Below are 22881 nucleotides of genomic sequence, written 5' to 3' on the forward strand. Positions count from 1 at the left end.
CAGACAGGGGCCAGGCATTCCCCTGCTGCTAGTGTCTGACAGGGCTGGTTCTGCCCCCCTCCCCCCCCCCCGCCGGCCTGTAAGCAGGCCAAAGTAGCCACTGTGGACCACAGCATGATGAAGAAAAGGAAGGTGCTAAGATGAACTGTAAAAGTCCGTGGATAATTATAGTTTTGGGAATTGCAGACATCAGAGTGCAAACACCAGGGAAGAGGTGTTACCGCCATAATTACAGCCTGGTTTTAAACAAGCTCACTTCTAAGGGAGCAGCTGTAAGAGCAGATGGAAGAGAAAGCAGCAAATGCTGAACTATACAGCTTCAGTATCTCTTCTGCTTGTGCCACACTACAGTATTCCATCAACCTAGCAGAGGGAGTCGGGTGTCAAAATTCTCTGTCCCTTTCCAATAACAACCTTTCTGCCTAAAAACCGGGGACGCTCGGTAAGTCTGCACTGCCCGCAGCACCGAGCCTCCCAGCTTGGGCCCCCAGGCTTGCACTACAGGTCTCAAAATGGCTGTGTAGGCATTGCAGCTTGGGCTCTGAGACCCCCCATGAGGAGCGAGGGCCCTGAGCCCAGGCTACTGCCTGACCCCAAACAGCTACATGGCAACTTTAGAGCCCTGCAGCTTGAGCCCCAGGAGACCAATTCAGCTGACCGGGGCTAGCTGCTTCTGTGCGCGACTCTTTTATTGCAGTGTATCGTACCCTCTGAGAACTAGCCTGTATTCACGCTCATTCCACAGAGCCAGGACTTTCCAGGGTACAATGGGTGATGAATACCAAAACAGCCCCAAGCTGGGACAAGCATTCCAGGTCTACCATAGACTGAATGTCCAGTCTTCATCCCAGTGTGAGAAACCTCCTGGGTTAACTCTTTCCTGGCTACTAACCCTTCCTTCCAACCACCATAGACGGTAAACTGTCATTCCTTTTGAGTCGCAGGGGCAATTTTATTTTGTGTCTGTCTACAACCATGTATGCACGCACACACATGGCTAGAGTCTCATCTGGTGTACATCGGTGTAGCTCCATTGACAAAACGGAGCTGAGGACGTGCCTCCTAACTAGAGCTGGCCAGAGGACGACAACTCTGTTTTGTTCCGCACTGGAATGGAAACCAAACCTTTGGAAGGTTGTCCGTAAGTGCAACGGTGTCAAAAGGCCTGTTTTCAGATCACAAAGATCGGGTGCGCTCTCTCTCTCTCTCTCTCTCACCTCCCAGAAGGTTCATCCTGGCCCTGAGAAACTTTCACTGAAATTGATACATCTTCATGAAACTTTTTGATGTTGACAAAATGGCATACTTGGACGCAAAAACATTCCATCCAAGTATCTACACATCTACTCCTTGTCTTTGTATTCTTGTTACTTCCCAGATGCATTTTCGTTGTTTGGAATCTAACCTTTGCATTGTTCTTTGGTTATACAAAGAAAGAATAGGGCAAAGCAGCAGCAGCAACAATCCAAAGGGAAACAAGAAACCCATCCTCATAAGGCAGGAAAAAATGAAAGTCCAGGTACCAGAGGGGGCAGGCTGTAAAGTCTCCAGGGGACTACGTGACACACAGACAATTTCTTTCCACATCCTGGATGAACTTTATGAATGATGTTAATCCTTCCTGAATTAGTTTTAACATCTGTGGGGTTCATTGGATTAAAAAATCCAATTGTGCACGTGTTATTGTGACACAGTATGCACCTTTGCAAGTGAGGAGGGGCCACGCTAATGTACTTCCTCTGCTAGTAACCTGCTGAAGCCACCCCCACCCCTGGAGAGGTGCGCAGATTAGTTCAAACTGGATTCTCCAGGGCCCAACAGACAAAGGAAGGAGAGAGAGCCTCAGGGCCTCCTTCCTGGACAGGACCCCTGCTCCACACAGCGCTCCAATCCTTTGGGTGGCGTGGGATGGGATGGGATGGATTGAGCCTGCCAGAATCCATGCTAGGGGGCAGAGCTAACTCTGATAAGCCTATTAGCAGGCACGTAGGTTCTTCTATTGTTTTCAGTATGGTTTCTCTATAAAGCTTAAGAATAAAGCAGGCGTGCACAGGAAGGGCCGTGTGATACCTTATCACTGTAGCAATTACACCTGTTTACCCTGTCTCTGAAAAGAAAGCCAGCAGGTGTCTCTGGGCTACCTGGCTGTGCTGGGAAATGCACAGTGAAGGCAGGGATCTGTGAAGCCTGGGAATACCCTGGTCAGAAGGGTGAGAGAGATGCAGGTCTCCACCCAGAAAAGCAACAGTTGGGAAGTGGGTGTCCTGGCTGGGCCACCGAGGGGAAATACAGGTGCAGCTGCCCTGGACTGTGACAGATTAATCTGGAGATTTTTAAAAAAATGTAACTGAATATTAGAGCTGCCACGGTGTGTCGCTCAGCTCAGCTCACTGGCCGCCACTGGCAGGTTTGATGCCCAAGGCTTGTTAGAGCACAAGTGGCTATGACAGTCTTTATCTGTGGGACGACAGAGGCTGCAAACTCCAGTGCAATGAAGCACTTTTTTCAGTCTCTGCTGTGCGAGACCTGTTTGTACAGATGCTGGTTATGAAAGCAACTGCCTGCTGTGTACCTGGGAGTGTCTGGGGGCGGGAGTGGGGTGTCTGGGTGCAGTACTACATGTTTTAAAAAAAATGTTTTGGCCAGCAATCATTTTAGAAGAGCGGAACCAGAGAATATACAAACATGGTAAATAGCTGGAGCCAAATTTTTCAAGAATCACCACTAATCACGCCCACCCTAGCACGGGGGCAGCTGGGCAATCAAACCCATTGACAATGCTGTTTTGCATGTGTCAAAGTTGTCAGCTGCACAGGGTTTCTGTCTTTCCTTGCAAAGGCCATGTCCAGGTGTTTGCACATGGGCACACCAGTGGAAGTGGAGTTCAAGCCTCTTTAAGAACACAGCCCCATTGTGGCTTTTGTAGTTTGGTTCTAGTCCTATATAACAGATAATTAAGGCAAAGTTTTTGTCACAGATATTTTTAGTGAAAGTCACGGACAGGTCACAGGAAATAAATAAAAATTCACAGCAGCCTGTGACCTGTCCCTGACTATCACTTAAAAATATCCCTGACAAAAAGGGTAGGTAGGTAGGTTCAGCACCCACTACTGCTGGGGCTCCCGGGTCCCCCACGGACGCGGTGCATGGGGCTGGGCTGCTGCAGGGTCATCTCCCCAGGCAGCTGGTAGCTGCAGAGTTCCCCAGCCACTCGCCATGGCTGCAGCTGGGCAACTGTGGGGAGTCCTCGCTGCAGCTGGGCAGCTGTGGGGTCTCCCCCACAGGTTGGGGGCTGGAAGCTGCAAGGGTGGGGCAGGCTGGGAGCTCTAGCCCCAGGGCAGAAAATGTCATGGAGGTCAGTGGAAGTCACAGATTCCATGACATAAATGTAGCCTTACTGATAATGAATAGGAGACCCCATTGTTTACGGTGCCTAGGGACCAAGATGATGATGGGCACAATAGAAAAACGCCTAAGATAGGTACAAATGAATACACTTTCCTGCATCATCTTATACTTCTAGTTCTAGGGCCCACACAGGGTTTGCAGATCTGCCATGTAAGATCATGGAAGAGTCTCCCAAGAAAGGCGGTTAAATCCCCATCACGTAGGATAGAACGTCACTAACTTTTTTTCAATGAGGTGACCCCACTTTAATCATCTCATGGACAACTCCCCTCCCCTTGGTGATCTCATGAATCACTTGCCCCCACACTGGTGACCTCATGGATCACCTCACTTCCCACCGGTCACCTGTTGGGTCACCTTGTCTCTTATTGGTCGCTTCATGGTTCACAGAGTCTCCCAATGGTGATCTTGCGGACCCCCCCCCCCCCAGTGATCACCTCACCTCCCTTCCCACTGGTGGCCTCATGGATCACTTCACCTACCATTTTTGACTGAAAAACATGCCTGTAGTGATGACAACAGCTCCTTACAAGGAAAAATCATACCAGATAAATGTATTCCTGGGTTTCCTTTAATGTGATTTAGCAGCTGAAAACCAAGAGACTGGTCAGTTCTGCACAGACCACCAGCAAATTCTCTGAGCACCACCAGTGATCCATGAACAAGCTTTTGGAAACCTCTGATTTAGGTCATTTAGAAATACCTTGGCCAAAGCACTACAGGGGACGTTCCTGCCCTGGCCCTCAAGAGGATGGTGTAGACTGTGTAACAGGTCTGAGCTATCTCTGATTTCTAGGATCTCACTAAGCTCCACACGCCACTGATCTCACAACTACTCTTGCTTAATAGGCTTGACACAGTAGCTCTAGTTTGGGGAAGTTCAGCTGAAGTTTTGCCTAGGACGGGACTGAAGACCCAAGCTCTCACCATGGAATTCTTTAATCTACACTGGACCCTGTGCTCGCACTTTCGTCAGCTAAACCCAGAGCAGCTTCTCCGCTGGCTTTAGGGGAGTGACTCCAGATTCACACCCATGTAAGTGAGATCCAACCTTAGCCCGATGACTGCTGTTCCACATTCTGCCTCTGGACTCCCACTTCTTGTCAACGTTTTGGGCGCTCAGATGGCCTGATGCTCACCAGCCACGGTGATTATTACTGTTTGCACACAATAAAAGCAGCCACCAACCAGGGCAAAGCACGCTGGTGCTGCTGGATGGTTTCAAATCTCTCACTGTTACTTGACGCTGTGTCCCTCGCAAACCCTATGTCCGCATGGCCTGCATTTAAGGGGCTTTTTTAGGAGGCACAAAGTGGCTTATTTTTCACTGTAAGAGTTCATGGGGGGGTGGGGGTGAGATCTCTCCCTAGGAAAAGTTAAGCTCTTTGCAATCCATACCCAGAAAACACAAAAGGGCCAAATGGGGTAATTTAACCCACTGACATCTACGGAGCTACATCCCCAAGCCTTCAGCTGCTTCCTAGCACAATGTCTTTTCACATGATCCCTGTGCATTGGATTGCAACAAACGAACACCAGTGTAAAGACTTAGAACCAACCCTGCGGCTTTCCCCCAGAAGTAGGCTTGGAAGGATACGATTTTTATCGGTAATTACGTGGGTGAACATCAGTTTCACTGTAAACACACAAACCACCAAAACAACATTTCCATCAATAATAATCAAAATGTACAGACAGGCCAAGTCACAAAAATGCTGCTTGAGAACTGATTAAAGCCGGCGTTCAGAGTATTTACTTTTGTATCATCTGACGTGTCGTGTGTGTTTTAACAGGGACAAAGCTTTAGCTTTTTGAACCTCAACATCTATCGTCATTAAATAATTGTCCCCCCACCCCCCCCGTAATTTTCTCAAACTGAACATTTCAATCGATTACAAAGGGAAAGAAATGCATAAAAATAAACATCAGTATTACTTGTTGAAATGATAAGACATTAAAAATCAAATTCTGCCAGGCCTATCTGAGTGACTCCCTTGGAAATCAATGGGAATTGTGCATGCAGGGCTGCGGGATCGGACCCAGCAGCGGTAGAAACTCAGCGATTACACAGGTTACTAAAGAAGTCACTAGAGTTACACCTAAGGAGACCGTGTAAGTGAGGGAAGAATGAGGCCTTGAATCAGGACAGCATTTTACACACACCTTGCACAGAGTAAATGACCATACAAGATGGTGAAGGGTTAGCCCTTGACACTGAGATTTTCAAAGTAGCCTAAGGTATTTATCTGGATGCTCAATTCCCACTCAAATGAATGGACCCTAGGCATCTAAATCTCTTAGGAGGCATTGTAACTCTCAGCCTCTCTAAGCATGGTACACTAGCTTTCTGATGTAATAGAAATAGAGTCTTTATGGTATATTTCCAGCTACCAGAGTACAGAATATTTCCTCCCACACCTCTCTGGAGTGTTCTACCTGGCACTTTTCATTCTTAACAACAGACACTGATGGTGATGTGACGATGCACTGACAGGTGCTTTCATTTGGGATCAGACAGTTGCAAGCTCCCTGGTGCTGGAAAAATCACCCTCAGACTTTTAAAAACGTGAGGGTTGGAAATCCAGAACCTCAGGCCAAATGCAGCTTCCAGATGGGCTGAGCTTAGGATGCTTCCGCTGGCTCAATGGATCCAGCTACCACCTACAGCTCATGGGCCTGGTCCTGCTCCCATTTAGGTCATTGGGACTTTTGCCTTTGATTATGGGAGAAAGGTCTGGCACCGTAAGTTTTTTCCAGCAAAGGACCCAGCTTCAATAAACACCACAGCCCCTGCTCCTGGAGTCAGGTGATTATATCAGAATCTCAGTTTGTATTTTAAAAAAAGTAAGTCTCTATCCCTCAAGGTTGTGGGGGGGAAAGCTTGAAAGCATGACCCGGGGTAACTGACCCAGAGACATCTGCCTGAGTCTGCAGAGAACCTGAAACAATAGCTCTGAAAGGAGTGAACTTCCCAATGTGTCTCGAAAGAGAATTAACTCCTAGATCCATTGCTCCAATTCCACCTAGCAGAGGGCTGTGAATGGCAGGGGCAGAATGCAGTGAGCGTGGCCCATCCACCCAAGCAGACAGACCTTGACTGCTAAGCTAATTACAGGGACCCTCTTGCTGTCACCTTTATTGCTTCAGAGGGTAGGGGGTCCTGTTGTCACAGCCGGAGGGAGAAAATGGGACCCCATACTGCTGCCCTTGCCACTTCAATTGAGGGGCAGAGCAAAGGGGGGCCTCTATATCTTGGTGTGCCCAGTGCCTCGGATTGCCTTAATCCAGCCCTGGGCAACCTCCACTGCCCACGCAGCCCACCTGATGGCATACCTGAAAACCCCAGGTCCAGCAGGACAACCCGTTTCCGGTCCTTCACGCTGCTGATCTGCTGGAAGTAGAGGTCGATGACAAAGAAGAAGATGCAGGCGAAGAAGGCAATGATGCCGATGGCGATGCTGTAGTTGCAGGCATCCTCGTTCTTTCTGAACACGCACCTGAGTTCTGCATCCTTGCCCTCGTTGACGTAGCCCTCATTGACGATGGAGCCGAACACCACGATGGAGAAGACCTGGGAAGGGGAAAGCACAGCTGGCAGCTGTTTACACTGAACTCTGTTTTCTCACAGCAAGATAATTGGACTCAGTCTTCCATTTGATTCCATGGCAACGTGGCACTCATTAGAGGGATCCCTACACTTCGCTGGTTGGTGGTTTAAAACCAATGGGCTTCCTCCATAATAGCGATTTCGTCTTTGCTTTGCAGTAAGTTGGTTTGCAAAGCATTTTAGGGGACGCTCTTCTCGATCCACACCAGGCAGAGGGAGAACAGATCACCCAGGTCCAAGCCCGGCCTTTTTGCCTGCATCACTCTCAGCTGTCAGACTGCGCTCAATAAACTGCCCTGAGTCACTAGGGACTGGAGAGAAATGAAGTTACAGAGAATAATTGAATTGCCAAACACATTGCTCCCGAAAAAGCCTAAAGGCGCATGGAGAAGATGAGAGAGGAGCAGACAGGGAAAGCCCAAGGGAAGTTCAGCGGGTGCCAGGAAGGAGAGTCATGGTCATGCCCTAAGTGAAGGACCGGTCAATGTGATGCTAAGCACTGCTGGGAATGGAGACCGCATGGGGATAAATCTGTATCTGGAGACCTGGCTTGCAACCAGCTGAAGGACAAAAGTGAGACAGGTTTGCTGGCCTCCCTCTGGTCCCTAATGGTTTGCAAAGCTGCCGGGGGATTGGCAGGTGCTGCTTGGGAAGGGCCCTGGAACAGGATATTAGGGGTGTGGCAGATCAGGACTGAAGTGGGACAGCAGAGCTTCTGGGTGGAGGGGAGAGCTTGCATGGTGCCTCCTGCTCTGCTCGGATCTACCAGGATCAAACTCCTTTGCAATGACCTTCACTGAGGAATTACTTTAAAAAAGCCATTTCTCCTGCTGTCCAACAGGGAGTGGTCAAGTAACTGCCCTTCCCCTTCCCAGCAGACACACTAGGGTCACTGCAGGGCTCTCAAGGACACAGCTGATTTCTTGTATGGGGATAGTGCACATAAGGGGGAATAGAACCAGCAAAGAGGCCTATGCACCACTTAAGTCTCACACTCAGTGCACAGGCCTCGTGCGGCCCTTCTGCATGGGATGAATTTAATTCAACGGGCTCAAGGGTTGGGTCTCTGCAAGATGGGGTAGGACGCGGCTGGATAGGGTCCGGGGATGGAGCCAGAGTTGGCTACTCTACCAGGCATGACTCACTTTGAACCTGCCGGCTTCCTGCATTCTTCCCCACTGACATCAGTACTGCTCATTGTTGCATTCGCTTCTGCATTTTCTGGCTCCACACCTTCCACCCAGAACAGCGGGAGGCAGGTACTGCCAGATAATCAGTGGCTCCTCCAGGAGTCACGCTCCCATCCCAGAAGACAACTGGGGCCGGGGAGAGTAGTGCAGAAACCCCTGTCCCTGTGCAGATGCCCGGAATCCCTGCAGATTCCAGGCCACATTCCTTGTCCTGGCAGGCAGGAAAGCATCGTGGCCTAAGTGTGTGTGGACACCCCTGGTGACTGCTACCTGCTGCATGTTAGGGTTACACAGCACGAAACCAAAGTGACAAGGGGTATCCATGAGGCCAACTCCATTACAAGGCACTTCAAAGCCTCGCCTGTCTTTGCCTAGACAGCGCTGCACTGTGGTTTCGATTTCAGTGCTGCCAGTGGGGAGCAAAGCAAGGCCTGCCAGTGCCCTTCGTTCAAGCTGTTAATGTCTAATCTTGTCTCGTCACTGCCAATGCGCAGGATCCTTGTCTGTTTCAGTGCCCCGCTGGCTCATAAGGATGCAGCAGGAGGCAGAGACAGAGCTTAACTTGAGAGCAAAGGCAACTCCAGGGCTCCTGGTATGTTGTGGCTCAAATTCCCTAGCTTCTAAGAAAGCAACTAGTGATGCTGAAGCTGTTGGCCTGGAGGCCTCGTGGCCTTTCTGGTAGCAATGACACATTATAAAGTAGTTGAGACAGAGAGAATGACCACAACCATGGTCATGATAATATCGTGTCCCCTTGACCGATTCACCTGCACTCTGGCCCCTAACCCAGCTCCCCCATGACTGATCTGACACTCCAAACCTCGGAGCAGGTTTCAAATAGCTGTCCTTCTCCAACAAATCAACCCGCCTACCACAAATCCTATTCTGTTCTGTCCAGGATCTTACACCGTGCTCAGCGCTGGTGGACTAAGTGACAGGACTAACATCTGTTACGTGATTGGTTGGTTGGTTTGCTGTTGTATGACATTGTTCTACGGCAACATTCGGTTCTGTCCCACTGACCCACAACCCCTTGGACACATACACTTGGTAGTCTGTGCAGCAGGCTAGAAGAAATTAATAAGGGTCCAGTCCTGCAGCGAATATTCTCAGGAGTCAATGGGGCTACTAAGGTGAGGAAGGATAGCTTATCTCCATTTATTGGGGAAATACTCACATTGTTACCCACCCATATGTTCTAGGCGCATGTGATGCCATTTGAAAACCCAGCAACAGAAGACAACCCCCCCAACCCCTCCCCCTCTGACCATTTTCCACCCCAATAATTATAATCCCAATTTTCAAGTTTCTGGGCAAACAAGACGAGCCTCGCGATTTGAGTCAAGGTTACAGGATCGGGTCCTAAAGTCAGGCCGAAGCCAGCAGTCCTTTCTCAGGATTGTGCCAGTGGAGATCAGGTCTAACTCCGCTGCAGACAATGCAGTTCCAGCAGAGCAAAACGGGGGGAAAATGTGAACAAAATCAGGCCTTTACTTATGAGCCAACTGCCTAGAGAACCCCAGTGTCTGTGTTTTAAATACAGTGCGGTAAAGTCACATATACAATACTCAAAGGGGCAGCTAACTCTTGGTAAGTGTCATTTCACCTGAGCAATGGCCAGTGGACCTTTCCTTAGTCAGCTCTAGACACCATTCCCACCCACCTCACAAGAGGACCCTTTCCTGGATGTGCTTTAAACTGGGACAGGGCTTGTTCTTTCAGAAGCTCGTCACAAATGCGAGCGTCTCGTTAGCGGGCAGGTCTCAGAAGGTCTCCATAATCTCCCCCAAACTGGAGGTGACAGCAGAGAGGTGGGTCTGGAGCCATCCCAGCAGCCTGTGCAGGGGAGTGACGTGATAACGTTAGTGGATTTCTTCCTAAAGAAGGTGCAAGTTGAAATAAACAATGGCTAGTGCCAGCAAAAATCGTCTCCTGAGACAGAGCACTATTCACACATACAGCAGTGCCCTGAACTTTCATGGGCGCTTTGCCCCTGACGTCCATGAACAAAGGCTCAAGCCCTGGACATGCAGGCTAGTAGAGTATGTGAAGAATGCACTGGACCATCCCATTCCCCTTGCTCCAAATGGATCAGAACCCCAGCTTCCCCGCTGTGGAAACGGGGCTGGGAGCTTGGTTTTGATTTTTAATTTAATTAATTAATCTCAGAGCTCAATCAATGGTGGCAGGTTCATTTAACCACCCATGCTTTAAATTCAGGACACACACAGCAGCCATGGCCTGTTTGCCTCAAGCGTGTGCCGCTCCCCAGGGTGTCCCAAGGGGACGTCATGTCATTTATGTCCTGGCAACTGTGTCACGAAGCGGCGGTGCAGCGTGATGATGCTTTCTGAAAATGTAGCCATGATGCTGAGGGTAAAGGCCATCGCATCATGCCTCAGTGCTGTGACACAATGAAGCCTTGTGAGATTTTGGTACCCAGGAATGCGAGCAGTCCCATTCCTGGACAATCCAGCCCTGAACCTACAGGACCTGCCTTCACAGCCTCTATCCATCTGTCTGGATGAGATGCTTTCCATACCTTGTGACACCTACAGGAGATGGACATGCAGGTTCCTGGCTGCCTGCTTTTCAGATGACCTGGTGGCCCCTGTGAGGCTGGTCAGAACTCTCTACAAGCCCCAGCAACAATAGGCCAAAGAGCTGATGCTTTCGATAGGCAGGTGAATAACTGAGGGCTCAGGCCAAAGCACATCGGGGCCTTGCAGAGAGGTGACTGAGTTATCATCCCCCTAACAACCCAGGCACAAAGCTTCCTCCTTGTGCTTCTGCCAGCTCTGAAAGTCCATCTCACACACTCCTCCATAAACTCTGTGGCGACAGGGAAATGTAGCGTGAACCCTTGTTCTTTAGCTTCTCTCACAATGCTCCACCCCAACATGCGCTCCATCTCCCTCCCAGCTCCTGCTCCGGCCCCCTGAGTGAATAAGACTCCTCACACCACTGTCAACCCTGCCTCCCCATTACTCGCCCCAGGGCTCCTGTTTTCTTGGGCCTGATCTACCGATGAGACCAAGTTCTCCGGTGGCTGGTCCCCAGCTGGCTGGGGGTAAGGAATCACCAAGAGTGGAAGCTGAGAGCACATGCTGCTATTCAGATCCCCTGTGCGCCCAAACAATGATTCAGCTTCCTCAAATCACATCCTCCTGGGAAGGCAAGAGTTAAAATCAGAGGTGGGATTGTGAACTTTGGATCTGGGTCTCAATCCTCAGCACATTTGGGATGTTTGGTTCAACCCACAGCACAGATCATAAAAACAGCCATACTGGGTCAGACTAATGGTTCATCTAACCAAGTATCCTGTCTTCCAACAGAGGCCAATGCCAGGTGCCCCAGAGGGAATGAACAGAACAGGTAATCATCAAGTGATCCATTCCCTGTCGCTCATTTCCAGCTTCTGGCAAACAGAGGCTAGGGACACCATCCCTGCCCATCCTGGCTAATAGCCATTGATGGACCTATCTGCCATGAACTTATCTAGTTCTTTTTTGAACCCTGTTATAGTTTTGGCCTTCATACCATCCTCTGGCAAGGAGTTTCATAGGATGACTGTGCGTTGTATGAAAAAATAGATAACAGCCAGCTGCATAATTCACATGCAGATTCTCAACCCCTCAAAACCCGGGGGTGTCTGGGCCTGCAGTTTTGGCTTGGGCTATAAACCAGCGAGTCCTCCTTGCCCCTCCTTGTTCTCTTCCATTCTCCGTCATGTGTGAGATGATCAGATCCTGCTCAATCAATCTCCACTGCTCCACGCGCCAACCGTGGCCCTACCTTGACTCTGAGCATCAGCCTTAAAGACTATTGAATCCTGCCTCATTCGCTTTTGCTTGCACATACTGCCCAGATAGCAATCTCCTTTGTGGAGCACTGGGTTGTCACAGCGCGATGGGAACACCACCACGCAAAACAGAAATATGCTGCGTTGAAAGAAAATCCCCAGCAATCATAATTCTCGCTCCACATTGGCAACAGCTGTAATCCCAGCAGTTGTAAAAATCTGTTCATAAATAATGTAAAGTTGTTGTTTGCCTTCGGAAATACCAGCAGCATTTAAAAAACAGGCCCTGACAAAAATAATGTTAGCCTGGACAGCATGAATAAATGAGAACATCTGATTTCACAGGATTATTTTGCTGGCAGATCAGCGGATAGCGCTGTGTGCCTAGCATTTCACTTTACTGTCTTACTTAGTCCTTCCAGGAATAACAACCTGGATTTCTCCTTCATGCTATTAACTGTCTAATCATAGCTCCTGGAGTTTTAGTATTTTACGAATTGTCTGCTTAAAATGAGACATGCCAGCTCAGCGTATAATATGCCCAGTGCACAACTCTGTAAGCAAGCTGTCATGAACTTTTAGAGCCACAGCCCTGGTACGTGAGCAGTGAAATGAGGACTCCCTCCAGCACTTGAAACATGCAGCTATTGCATTGCAACTGAGCATGCTGGACTTTAAAAGGGCCTCTGGTCAAATCCAACCCAACATGCAGCTATAGGGCTGATCCAGCATCAACAGAAAGATTCCCAATGGGCACTGGACTGGAATCTTAGAAGCTAACGGGTAAAATTTTCAGACGTGCCAAGTGACTTGGGAGCCCAAGGCTTATGCTGCTAAGTACCTAAGTCACTTCTGAAGATGTAGGTTTCTAAGTCACTTAGGTGCTTCTGGAAATTTTGCCCAAGATCATTTTTAAAAATTCACCGATTTACTTTAAATTCCAGTAGCAATGTGTCCGGTTTTTTTTTAAACAAATAAACCTCCCCTGCAGCCTTTGTGACTCAGACATTGCACCATTAGGATAGCGCATGAGAATGGGTCTGAATATCTCACTGTACACCAAAGGGACGTTGACTGATGATGAACGTATCACTGTCCAAGGGGAAAGGGATCCAAAAGAAGTAAATTCCATTTTTAAAACCCTTCCAGTTTCAGTCATCTCAGGATGTGGCCAATAACGCTGGGGAGGAGATCTGTTTGTTTTTTTTAAAATATAACAGTTTTCACCACACTGTCCCCCCAAAATAAGATAATACTAACAATTCAGGGCTACTTTCATCATGTGGTTAATGAGTTCTTACCAGCGTGGCCTCCTAATTACAGCTTGAATTCCTCATGAGCTTGCCTGCAGAGGACAGCTGATTAGCACCTCACCTTTGTGATTATTATTATTTGTGCTATGCTGGCACATCTCTATCTACTGGAATATCTGAGCACCTCACAACTTTTAACATATTTATCCTCATGCCCCCGCCCCCACCCCAGGAGGGAGGTATTATTATCCCCATGGTACAGATGGGAGAGAGACTTAGGCTCAGATCCTCAAAGTCCCACTGAAATCAGTGGCAGTTATGTGCCTAAATACCTTTGAGGATCTGGGCCTATGTGATTTGTACACTTGGAAATCTGTGGCGGAGCAGGCAGACCCCAAATGAATTCAGGCCCTCCCTGGGGTAGATGTTGTATATTCAGGCAGTAAGAGTCAGTCACTAGCCGGGACAGCTGACAGTCTCACAGATAAGAGGTGAGAGGGGAAATGCCCAAGACCACCCAGCAATCCAGTGAGAGAGTCAGGAATGGAACCCAGCCCTCCTGACCCCCAGTGCGGAGTCCTATTCACTAGACCATATTGCCTCTCCACTTACAAGTACTAAATTCACTCCCTGAGGCTCCCCAAGGATGACGGGGCTGTGAGACAGCACAATCCCCCTGGGAGAGCCCTCACCGGCGCCCTCCCACCAACACGCTTGCCACATCTGGCTGCAAAGTTGGGGCACGCGGAGTGGAGGGGCTGGAGGCATGGCCAAGTTCTGGGGGAAAGGGGTTGTGCTGTGCTCTCAAACCCACTCACTTTCCACCAAGGGTGCCTGGTCATGGGGCCTCTGGGCCTTGGAGCTGACGTTCAGTCCCACACCCCCACTGCGAATCCAGAGCTCTGCCACGAGCCCCAGCTTCATGAGCAGAGACGCTCAGGAGTGACTTGCAAGCAACCAGAAGGAGCGAGCTGACTGAACGCTGCTTGCAGCTGCTACCATCCTTCAGATGGCCCGGATGGCGTGGCTTTGGTGGGCCTCAGGCCAGTACCCAGAATACCAGTGCCACTGAAACCTCCTGCCCGAGTAGCAGCAATTGGCATCCATGTTGGCCAGGCGTGGCCGATGAGCACGTTGTTATCATTTAGGATTTATATCCAGTGCCATCAGTGAGCAGGGTGCTGAACAGAGAAAAAAGACACTGGGTACCATTCTGTGCCATGCCCCTTGGGTTTAGCACTGGTGAAAGGGGCTGGATTGATGGCCTAGAAGACTGGAGGCCTTCATTTTCCTACAAACCATGGACAGCAAGGACAGAGGCAAGGCAAGCTTCCCTCCACACCATATGCTGCCCCAGGGCCTGTTCTGCCTGCAAAGGTGAGAGGGGTTCAGGATTCATGGCCTAGATTGTAATCTCCTCAGGGAGTTCATCCCTGCCACAGTCCCTGCACACTACTGGCCACAAGAGAAGGCCGAGAACTAACAGGGCCATAGAGTCCAAGCACACCCCCCACCACCACCATTTTGAAGGGCTTTCTCCAAGTCACGGCTGAGTCTGCACTTTGCTGGCCGGGCAGCACCCATTTTGCAGGACTTCACCTTCCAGGGCTGGCAACCTCTGCAAAATCCAACGTACGGAAGAACAGGCTGCCTGTGTTAAAGCAGATGAGCAAGCACCAGCCCTAACATCTGCGACCAGCACCTACTCAGCCAATCGCCGGCGGTCTCGCTGCTGCCCTCCGTGCTAGTCACATGGATGGATGGTTTATGGAGACAATCAGGCACAGATGAGGCTACTCTCCAACATCATCCATTCAGCTCCTTTCTTCCTATCTATGTCAAGATTCCTTAAGTGACTGCGTATCTTCAGGGTTACCTTGTGCAGGGATGTGCACTGAGCACCAGCAGGGAAGGATGGGGAGGCTGCAGCAGTGTTTCAGGCATCATGAGTGACATTCCCTGCACGCCAGCTCAGTCAGCAATTGCCCAGGAATCCAAGCCGCTCCTGGGTGTTACTAATTTCATGCTAGGGAATGTGGACAGCGCCTTGTACGTGCAGTTTCCTCTCATATGGCTAAAAAAACAAATTCAAGTGTATGCGTCTGAAAGCTATGCTCCAAAAGCAGAGCTGGCTGAAATGTTCTCATCAAAACCATTTTTTTTTTCAACCAAAACCAAAATTCTTCACAGAAAAACTTCATTCGGGTTGAAAATGTACACTGAAATTCGAGGTAAAACAGTTCGGGGTTTGGTAAAACGTTTTATCAAAAAAAATCATTTTAGAAAATCAAAATTTTTTTCATTTTCCAGCTCCTGGTTGAAAAAGTTTTTGAAAAAACCCCACCACCATCACATGATTAAAAATAAATAAACAAAGGAAAATCCCCCAAAAAACAACGGCCTTTCCCAAGCCGCTCAATCCAACAGCAGCTTTGCCCACAGTGATCATCAGAGAATTATCACGAACATGCAGAGAAAAAATAAAAAGTCTGAGATTTGAGACACCATAAAGGCCCTGGTTTCCAGAGAATGGATGCTCAGCACTTTCTGGTTGGGTACCCGAAATCACTAGTCATTTTGGAAAAATGGTGGCCTAAATTCTCCCCACTTCTGGCTTTCAGAGTGCATCCTGCTGTCCATGACTGTAAACTCCTAAGGGCACGGACTGTCTTTCCTTTGGTTTATTGGGCAGTGCCAAGCACCCTGCTTGTGTCTGGCACAAATCATAGCTACCCTAATTAATATAATACCCATCATCTTGGGTGAGGCCCTGCCCACAGCACAGAGAGCTTCCATATCCCAAATGGCCATGCAGCCAGTGCACCCTTCAGCTGCCAATAGCCAAGGTGAAAAGAACACTGGGATACTTAGCCCATGGATGTGTCTGCTGGGTGAATTAGCATGTATCCAGCACACCCGTTCTTCTACAGGGTTTTTGCATCCTCCATGTGCTTTTACACACATTCTTTGGCCCTCAGGCCCTTAGCTGGTTTGGTATTATCCCCAGTTTCCAGATGGGGAAATGGAAACAGAGGGGGACAAAGTCTGCTGTCAGTGAGCCAGTACGCAGCCTATGGCCTCTGCACAGGGGTGAACTCTGTCCCGTAGCGCCACTGTGCAGATTTTTCCTGAGGTTAAATTACTTACCCAAGGCTACAGTGGCACTGGTCACAGAAGTGAGATTCGAGCCCAGGAGCTCCTGGCTTCCAGTCTTGTGCTCAGGTCGCTCACCCTTGACTCCTGACATTCAGTATTAGTCACAACAGGCAGAGGTGGAGTCCTGCCTAGCGCAGATCTGATTGCAGACCCCATTTGTTTATTTCCCAGTATTCAACTGTGCTCCACGTGAATGGCAGGGGATGGGAGCCAGGAGATTTTTCTTCCCTGTTCTTGTCCCATGAGACACAAACTTCAGAGGAGTGTGAGTGGCGCACCCACAGGGGGAAGAGGACGAGGGGTAATAATTCATAAAGCAAACACACTAGCCATGGCACCCATTAAGCTGTACAGAGTCCGCCTGTGTGCACGTGGCTAATACAACTCAGGCTGCACTAATGCCACAGACACTTAGCTGTGTAATGAGGGCTGGTTGCCCGGTACCCCGATGTAAAGTCACTGCACATACGTCACGGGGAGTGTGGTGGGAATCTTGGCAGCGGCACCAGGGGATGCTGGGCCTGGGCAGTGGGCATGGAAGCGTTGGGGTAACAGAGGATGCTGGATCTGGACAGCTCCCCTGGGGAAATCTGGGTATCAGAGAGCGCAAGGCTGGGGCTGGCAGCCGTTCAGAGGTTTCATTAGCATTCACAGTGCCAATGCCTCACAACCCAGCTGCGCATTTCGGACATTTCCCGGCCCAAACTCACGTTTTCCTTTCCTGCCCCACGAGCCGTTCTACACAGGGCCCCTTCCCACAGACAGCTGCTCACGCCGCTTGACCCTACGGTCGTATCCTGTGCTGTGCAGTAACTGGGCAACCCTTAATAACTCCAGGGGAGCTTGACAGAGTGCAGCTCCTAACAGGGTACGTGCTGGCCCCAGGTTAGCAAGAAACACCAGAGATCTGCCTGTACCCCTCCCAGCACTGGAGGGGAGGCAGAGGTGACTGGCCAAGCCTGGCAGGCATCCAGCTGAGAGGGCAGATTGTTAAAGGACTGCCCTGACAGGAGACTCAGTGAAGTCACACTCGCTTTGGCTGACTGTGGAGGTTGAGAAGCTGTTTGGCAGCCCCCGTTAGCTCACATTCACCTCGCCACCTGTGCAGGCGGTCACCGGCTGCAGATTGGCTCCAGACCTTGTGCCCCAATCCTGCCGGCTCTCACACACGAAGCAGAAGGGGGCTGAGTCAGAAGCCGGGTGGCAGAATTGTAGGAGAAATGCCGAGAGCTATGGAAGGTGGTTGCTGATTCCACAGGTGGCGTTCTTCTCTCTGGGTCGGAACCAAACCAATGGCCCAGGAGCACTTGGTGATAGAGGTGCCATCCCTTGGGTGAGACACGAAGCTGGAAATCTACAATTGCCTCATCTACCCTAGGATTTCACCACGTTGGCACCTTTTCTCCGAGGGAGGCCAAGCCTTTAGAGTAGGGTTGTTAGCCTTCATGTCCCTGCCTGGTTCCAAGCTGCATAATACTCTGCAACCCAAAATTTTCTCTGTAGTTTTAGTGAAGCACGGTTATTCTCCACTTCCTGTTGTGTAGTGCTGCTAGGGATTCTTAGATACTTTGCACGTCCCACCCCAGAGGTGTCAACGGTGGGTAAAGTCTCAGACATTATAAATGTTTGTGGTTAAGAGCTTCACAATTTGAGTCCAACCAGTTACCAGGAAAATCCAGAGATGCTCAAAGGTGGAAACTAAGAACATCAGTCATCTCAGGGGGTGATGATGCTTTCACTACTGCGGCATCCTATGCTGTCTGGGGTGACAGGTACCAAAGATGACAGGTACCAGAGGGTGTTGCATTGTAACTCTCTCTTATGTGGGGAGCTGATTGTGCAAACTCGTTTTTAAATCTTTGATAAATGACCTTGAACACTCAAAAAAACTGCAGTAAAGTCAGTGTTGTGACACATTAACAGCGAGGAAATTCAGAGTTAAGATAGACATTCCACCTCGAACTGGCCCCACTGCAGCTAAGTACAGGGACACACCAACATTGCTGATCTCACACCCCACTGGGTGAAACTCACCCCGGTGCAGAGAGCCAGTCCAAGGCTCCAGCCCTCTAGCCTGGGACTAAGTGGATTTAAGAGACATAAGCCTTGTGCTGACCTCCGCACCCTGTCCTGGCATGCAACACCATCTCTACTCACAATCAATCAAGTTCAGGATGGAGTGGGAGGAAGATGCAGCGCCTCCATCACCCCACCATGCCCAAGGATCGCTGTGTTCTCTGAGCCAGGAACAATCGATACTCAGGTTGCAGCTGAGCCCGACGTCCTTACTTTAGCTTTTATTCAGTTCTCAGGAACTTTTTATTCCAGCTGGGGGCTATGGCACCAGAGTAGGAACAAGGACCCCAGGGTTCTACTCCCAGCTCTGTCACTGACCTGCTACGTGACCTCAGTCAAGTCACTGCTGTGCTCTGTGCCTCAGTTTCCCCATCTGTAAAACGGGTGATAAAGATGCCTAGCATCTTTCTAATGCCCTTTGAGATCTGCGGAGGAAAAGGGCTCAGTACAGTTAGCTTTGCCATCAGTGTTTCTTGCAAGCATCAGTGACGCAGGTTGAGGAAGAGACCAGGAGGAGAGGGGGCAAAGGTGACCCGGTGACTTTAAGTCAGTTTTGCACCCTGAGTACTGTGGGCAGCTCTGGGGACTGGAAGGGCCCCGAGCTAAATCAGAGGTGCCTTGGGAATACTCCAGTTAGTAACAGCCTCCGAAGATCTTTCCATGGCTGGCGCAGCCCAGAATATCCACTGCGAGGTGTGCTGTGGAGACTCCTCCTTCCTCTCCCAACACAGGCCCAGTCTCAGCATGTCTCCTGGGCCAGGACTTGTGGGGAGGAGGGGAAGAGCATAGAGCATATGGCAGGGGCGGGGAAGCCTCCCCCAGCCACTTCCAGCACAGTTCTAACCCCTGCAGGCCACTACAGTGGCCCAGAGGGGCCAGGGATGGCACCAGAATCTGGCCCATATACTGTACCTGGCTACCCACTCCTGTTCTGGAGCCCACTTATCCTTCCAAGATCCATGCACGGAGGGCAACCACCATGCTTGGCTATGCCCACCCCATGTGAGAAGGCCATCCGCCTCTGCAGCACCATCCCCTCCCTGTTCCAGGCTCCGTGGAGAGGTGCCGGGAGGGGCTGGACTAGGCAGCAGACAGGGACACCTGGACCATCCGCCCTCCCCAGTTCTGTGTAGAAGCTAATGCCAGCTAATTTCCCCGTGGCCTTTCCCTGCAGAGTGGGACTTGCGCACAGGATGTGTCTCCATAGCAGCTGGAAGGCAACTTGGGTAGAAATACCTGCACTAGCAGTGATTGAGCTAGTGACCTAAAATAGCAGCATGGCCATGCAGGAGGTGGCTTGAGCCCGCCACCTGAGCGCAGTGCTGTCTGACGTACGCACTCGGGCAGCTAGCCTGAGCTGACGCGGCCAGGCTGCTATTTGTTAGTTTGATCGGAGCTAGCATGTGCATGTCTACCCCAGATGGCAATGACTCCTCCCAGTGGGGCAAACGCTGGTGGGAAAGTGCTGGCAGGTGCAGTTCCTTCCTTCCCTCCTGGGAGCTAGAAGGAGGCAGGGAGCCTCAGGGAGCAGAATCCCCAAGGAGCTGCAGGGTTTCGGGCCATGTTCATCCTGTGGGGCTGGGGCCAACCCAGGAGCTCCCAATGGAATAGTCTGGGGAACGCGCCGCAAAAGACTCTTTCCCTCCACCACCTCAGCAGCCTCCTCTCCTGGGAGGGGATGATCATGCATGGACAACCATGCATTTAGGACATTCCTGGTTTGTATATATAGGGCCTGATCCTGAGAATTCTGCCTGTCTCAGGGCTGCCGGGTGAGGCCCAGATTATATTATATTAGTGGAGAGAAACAAAATTTGTCTGCAGGGATTAAATGTAAAGCTAAATTCTGTCTACAAAGACACGTGTTCCACCCACCAATGTCCTTGTGAGCCCTAGGCACGCATGTAAAGGCATGGTTTAGACCTGGTATGTTTGCTATTATTAACTGATATATTCATTGCTAAGGTTCCCATCCCCATAGTATCAAGGCTCTGGTACGAAGATCAAAATGTGCACCATCTGTCCTTCAGGAGCGGTGAGTGTGGGGCTATCTTCATGCATTTGTTGAGATTTCAAAAAAGAACTAGTCCAGATTATACTAGAAAGGCCTAGAATATTTCATTAAGAAAACCACCTCTCAGTTGCTGGCTCAGTTATGTGAACACTACCACAGAGGCCGAGGTGAGTAGACTGCGCATTTTGGGCACATTCCCACCACTGATTTTGTGTGTAAATCTTGCAGAGAAATATGGTTGGGTCACTGATGTGCTAAATCACTGCACATCATGCTGACCAGTGCTGGCTCATTGTTTCCTTGTGCTCCCTATCAGTCTGTCTCGCTCCACCAGCTGCTTCTTGCCTTACATTTAGATTGGAAGCTCTTTGGGGCAGGGACTCTCTCTTTGTTCTCTGTTTGTACAGCGCCTAATGCTGGTCCATGATTAGGGCGCCCAGGCGCGGCCGTAACACAAATAATAAATTATAATCATAACAATAATAACAGAAAACGTGTCTGTGATTCTTGAGCTTGGAGTGGGGTTTTTTCCAGTCTTATCCTCAGACTCTTCCCTTGCAGAAGACCTGACCCAGGAAGGAGCTGAGCCCTTCTTGTAGGGTGCTGAGCACCCTCGATCACGTTCGGACAACACCTGATAGGAGATACCCAGCAACACTGGGCCTTTGGTAGGGATGACACAGCACAGTTATCTAATGGGTCCGATCCTGCAAAGTGCTGGGCATTTCAGAATGAAATTCACCCCTTGCAGAGGGCCAATACAATGGCCCTGGCCCTGGCCTATGCACCATTTCAGTTCCACTTAAACCCTGGTCTTAAGTGGTGCATTGTGCTGGCATGCTGCACAGAGGTGATTTCACTCTTGGTTAGGTGCTGAGTGCCCTGAACCCAGACCCTTGGAGGATCAGGCCCCCTGTTACTCTCCTATTCCTCTTTATTGTTGCCATTTCTAGGGAAGTTCCCACCCCAGAATGGCTCAGGAGCATTTACAGGCAGGATGTGGAGCCTCAGAGATATTTTATGCGCTGCAAGATCTTTCAAGAGGGTCTATGGTTAAGACTACAAAGCAAAGATTTGACTCCAGACCCTGGCACAGAAGAGGCTGTTAGCCGATGCTGACTGCAATATGTTTAAGGGCATGTCTAACCGGCTAATCAGCTCATGAACGGTGCACATTGATGAACACGTGACCAATTCTTGCTAAATTTATGTTTTGTTATATGGCAACGATGTTGGCAAAAACTGACTGTCCATTCAAAGTTCCTAATCTAGTAACGCAATCTGAGCACATGTCAAGCAGACTGCATTTCCAACTAGTGCTGACAGGAAAAAGAGAATTTAGTAACAGTTTAAGCTAAGACACAAGGGCACTTCTGTATAATTCAATTACCAAGAAGTTATATTTAAATTATGTAAAGTTCCACACGTAATCTACATAACAAGGAAGTACAGAATTAATACAGAAAAACCAGAGGTCCTACCCAAACAGTCACGAAGACCAGAAAAAATCCAGAGGTTAATATTCCACTAATAACACTTAGCATAAATATGGGGCTAAATGCTCAGCTGCTGTAAACTAGGATTGCTGGAAACAGAACCCAGAACTTCTGAGTTGCAGTAGAATATCATAAGCACAAGACCATCCTTACCCTCCCCCACCGTCTTTGATTTAAAAAGTAAGGAGCCTTGTGAGTCAGTGGTGTCCTAGGAGACAATGGGAGCAATTTAACAGCTTGCTGAATTGGGCCAGGCTCTCCTCTGTTGTTGCTCTCTCATAGGAGGTGCCCGGCCAGACCACCTTAAGGATCTAGCTAGAGGCTGCTCTGGTGGCGCACCATCTGCAAGGATCTTTGTGGGATCTGCCATGATGATAATGACCCCAAGTGATCAGTCCAATCTGTTCAGCTTCAGTAGCACTCTTTGAATTACCAAGATTTACTCAGGTGAGTAAAGGTTTGCAAGCTCCAGCCCGAATCACTTAGAACAATTTTGTTTCCAAATGTTGCAAAAAACAAACCACCACCCAGTCAAAATGACGAACCTTCCACTCCTGGCCTCCCGCAGCTCACCCTAAGCCGCATTTCTGGCTGCGTGATACTCCCTAGGAAGGGAGGATGTGGACAGCACATCCCAGCAGATCGCTTAAGTACAGTGGCAAGAATAACGCTGGCACTGTATTCTCCTTGTTTTGCTGCCCATCTGTTCTACTACCAGGCATGGGGTTTTTTTCCTACTAGACACATCTTGTACCAGGAGCACAAATAGAAGCCAGCTCTGGCCTCTTTCTCCTTGGCAAAACAAAACAAACTTGAGCTAAGAATGAAGGGAAAGACAGCAACTTCTGTCATTCAAAGCATCATCTGCTTTCCTTAATA

At 49.6% G+C, this 22881-nt stretch overlaps 1 protein-coding gene across 1 annotated transcript in view; it reads right to left on the minus strand.

Moving 5' to 3' along the window:
- Window positions 1-22881, minus strand: part of SYNGR3 (synaptogyrin 3) — a 40809-nt gene that overhangs the window by 12167 nt on the left and 5761 nt on the right. The window contains exon 2 of the mRNA XM_073361715.2: window positions 6742-6979. Coding sequence (XP_073217816.1) covers window positions 6742-6979 — 238 coding nt within the window. The remainder of the gene's footprint in view (window positions 1-6741; window positions 6980-22881) is intronic.

The sequence above is a fragment of the Lepidochelys kempii genome, chromosome 10 (genome assembly GCF_965140285.1).
Source record: "Lepidochelys kempii isolate rLepKem1 chromosome 10, rLepKem1.hap1, whole genome shotgun sequence".
In the NCBI taxonomy this organism is placed as follows: domain Eukaryota; kingdom Metazoa; phylum Chordata; order Testudines; family Cheloniidae; genus Lepidochelys; species Lepidochelys kempii.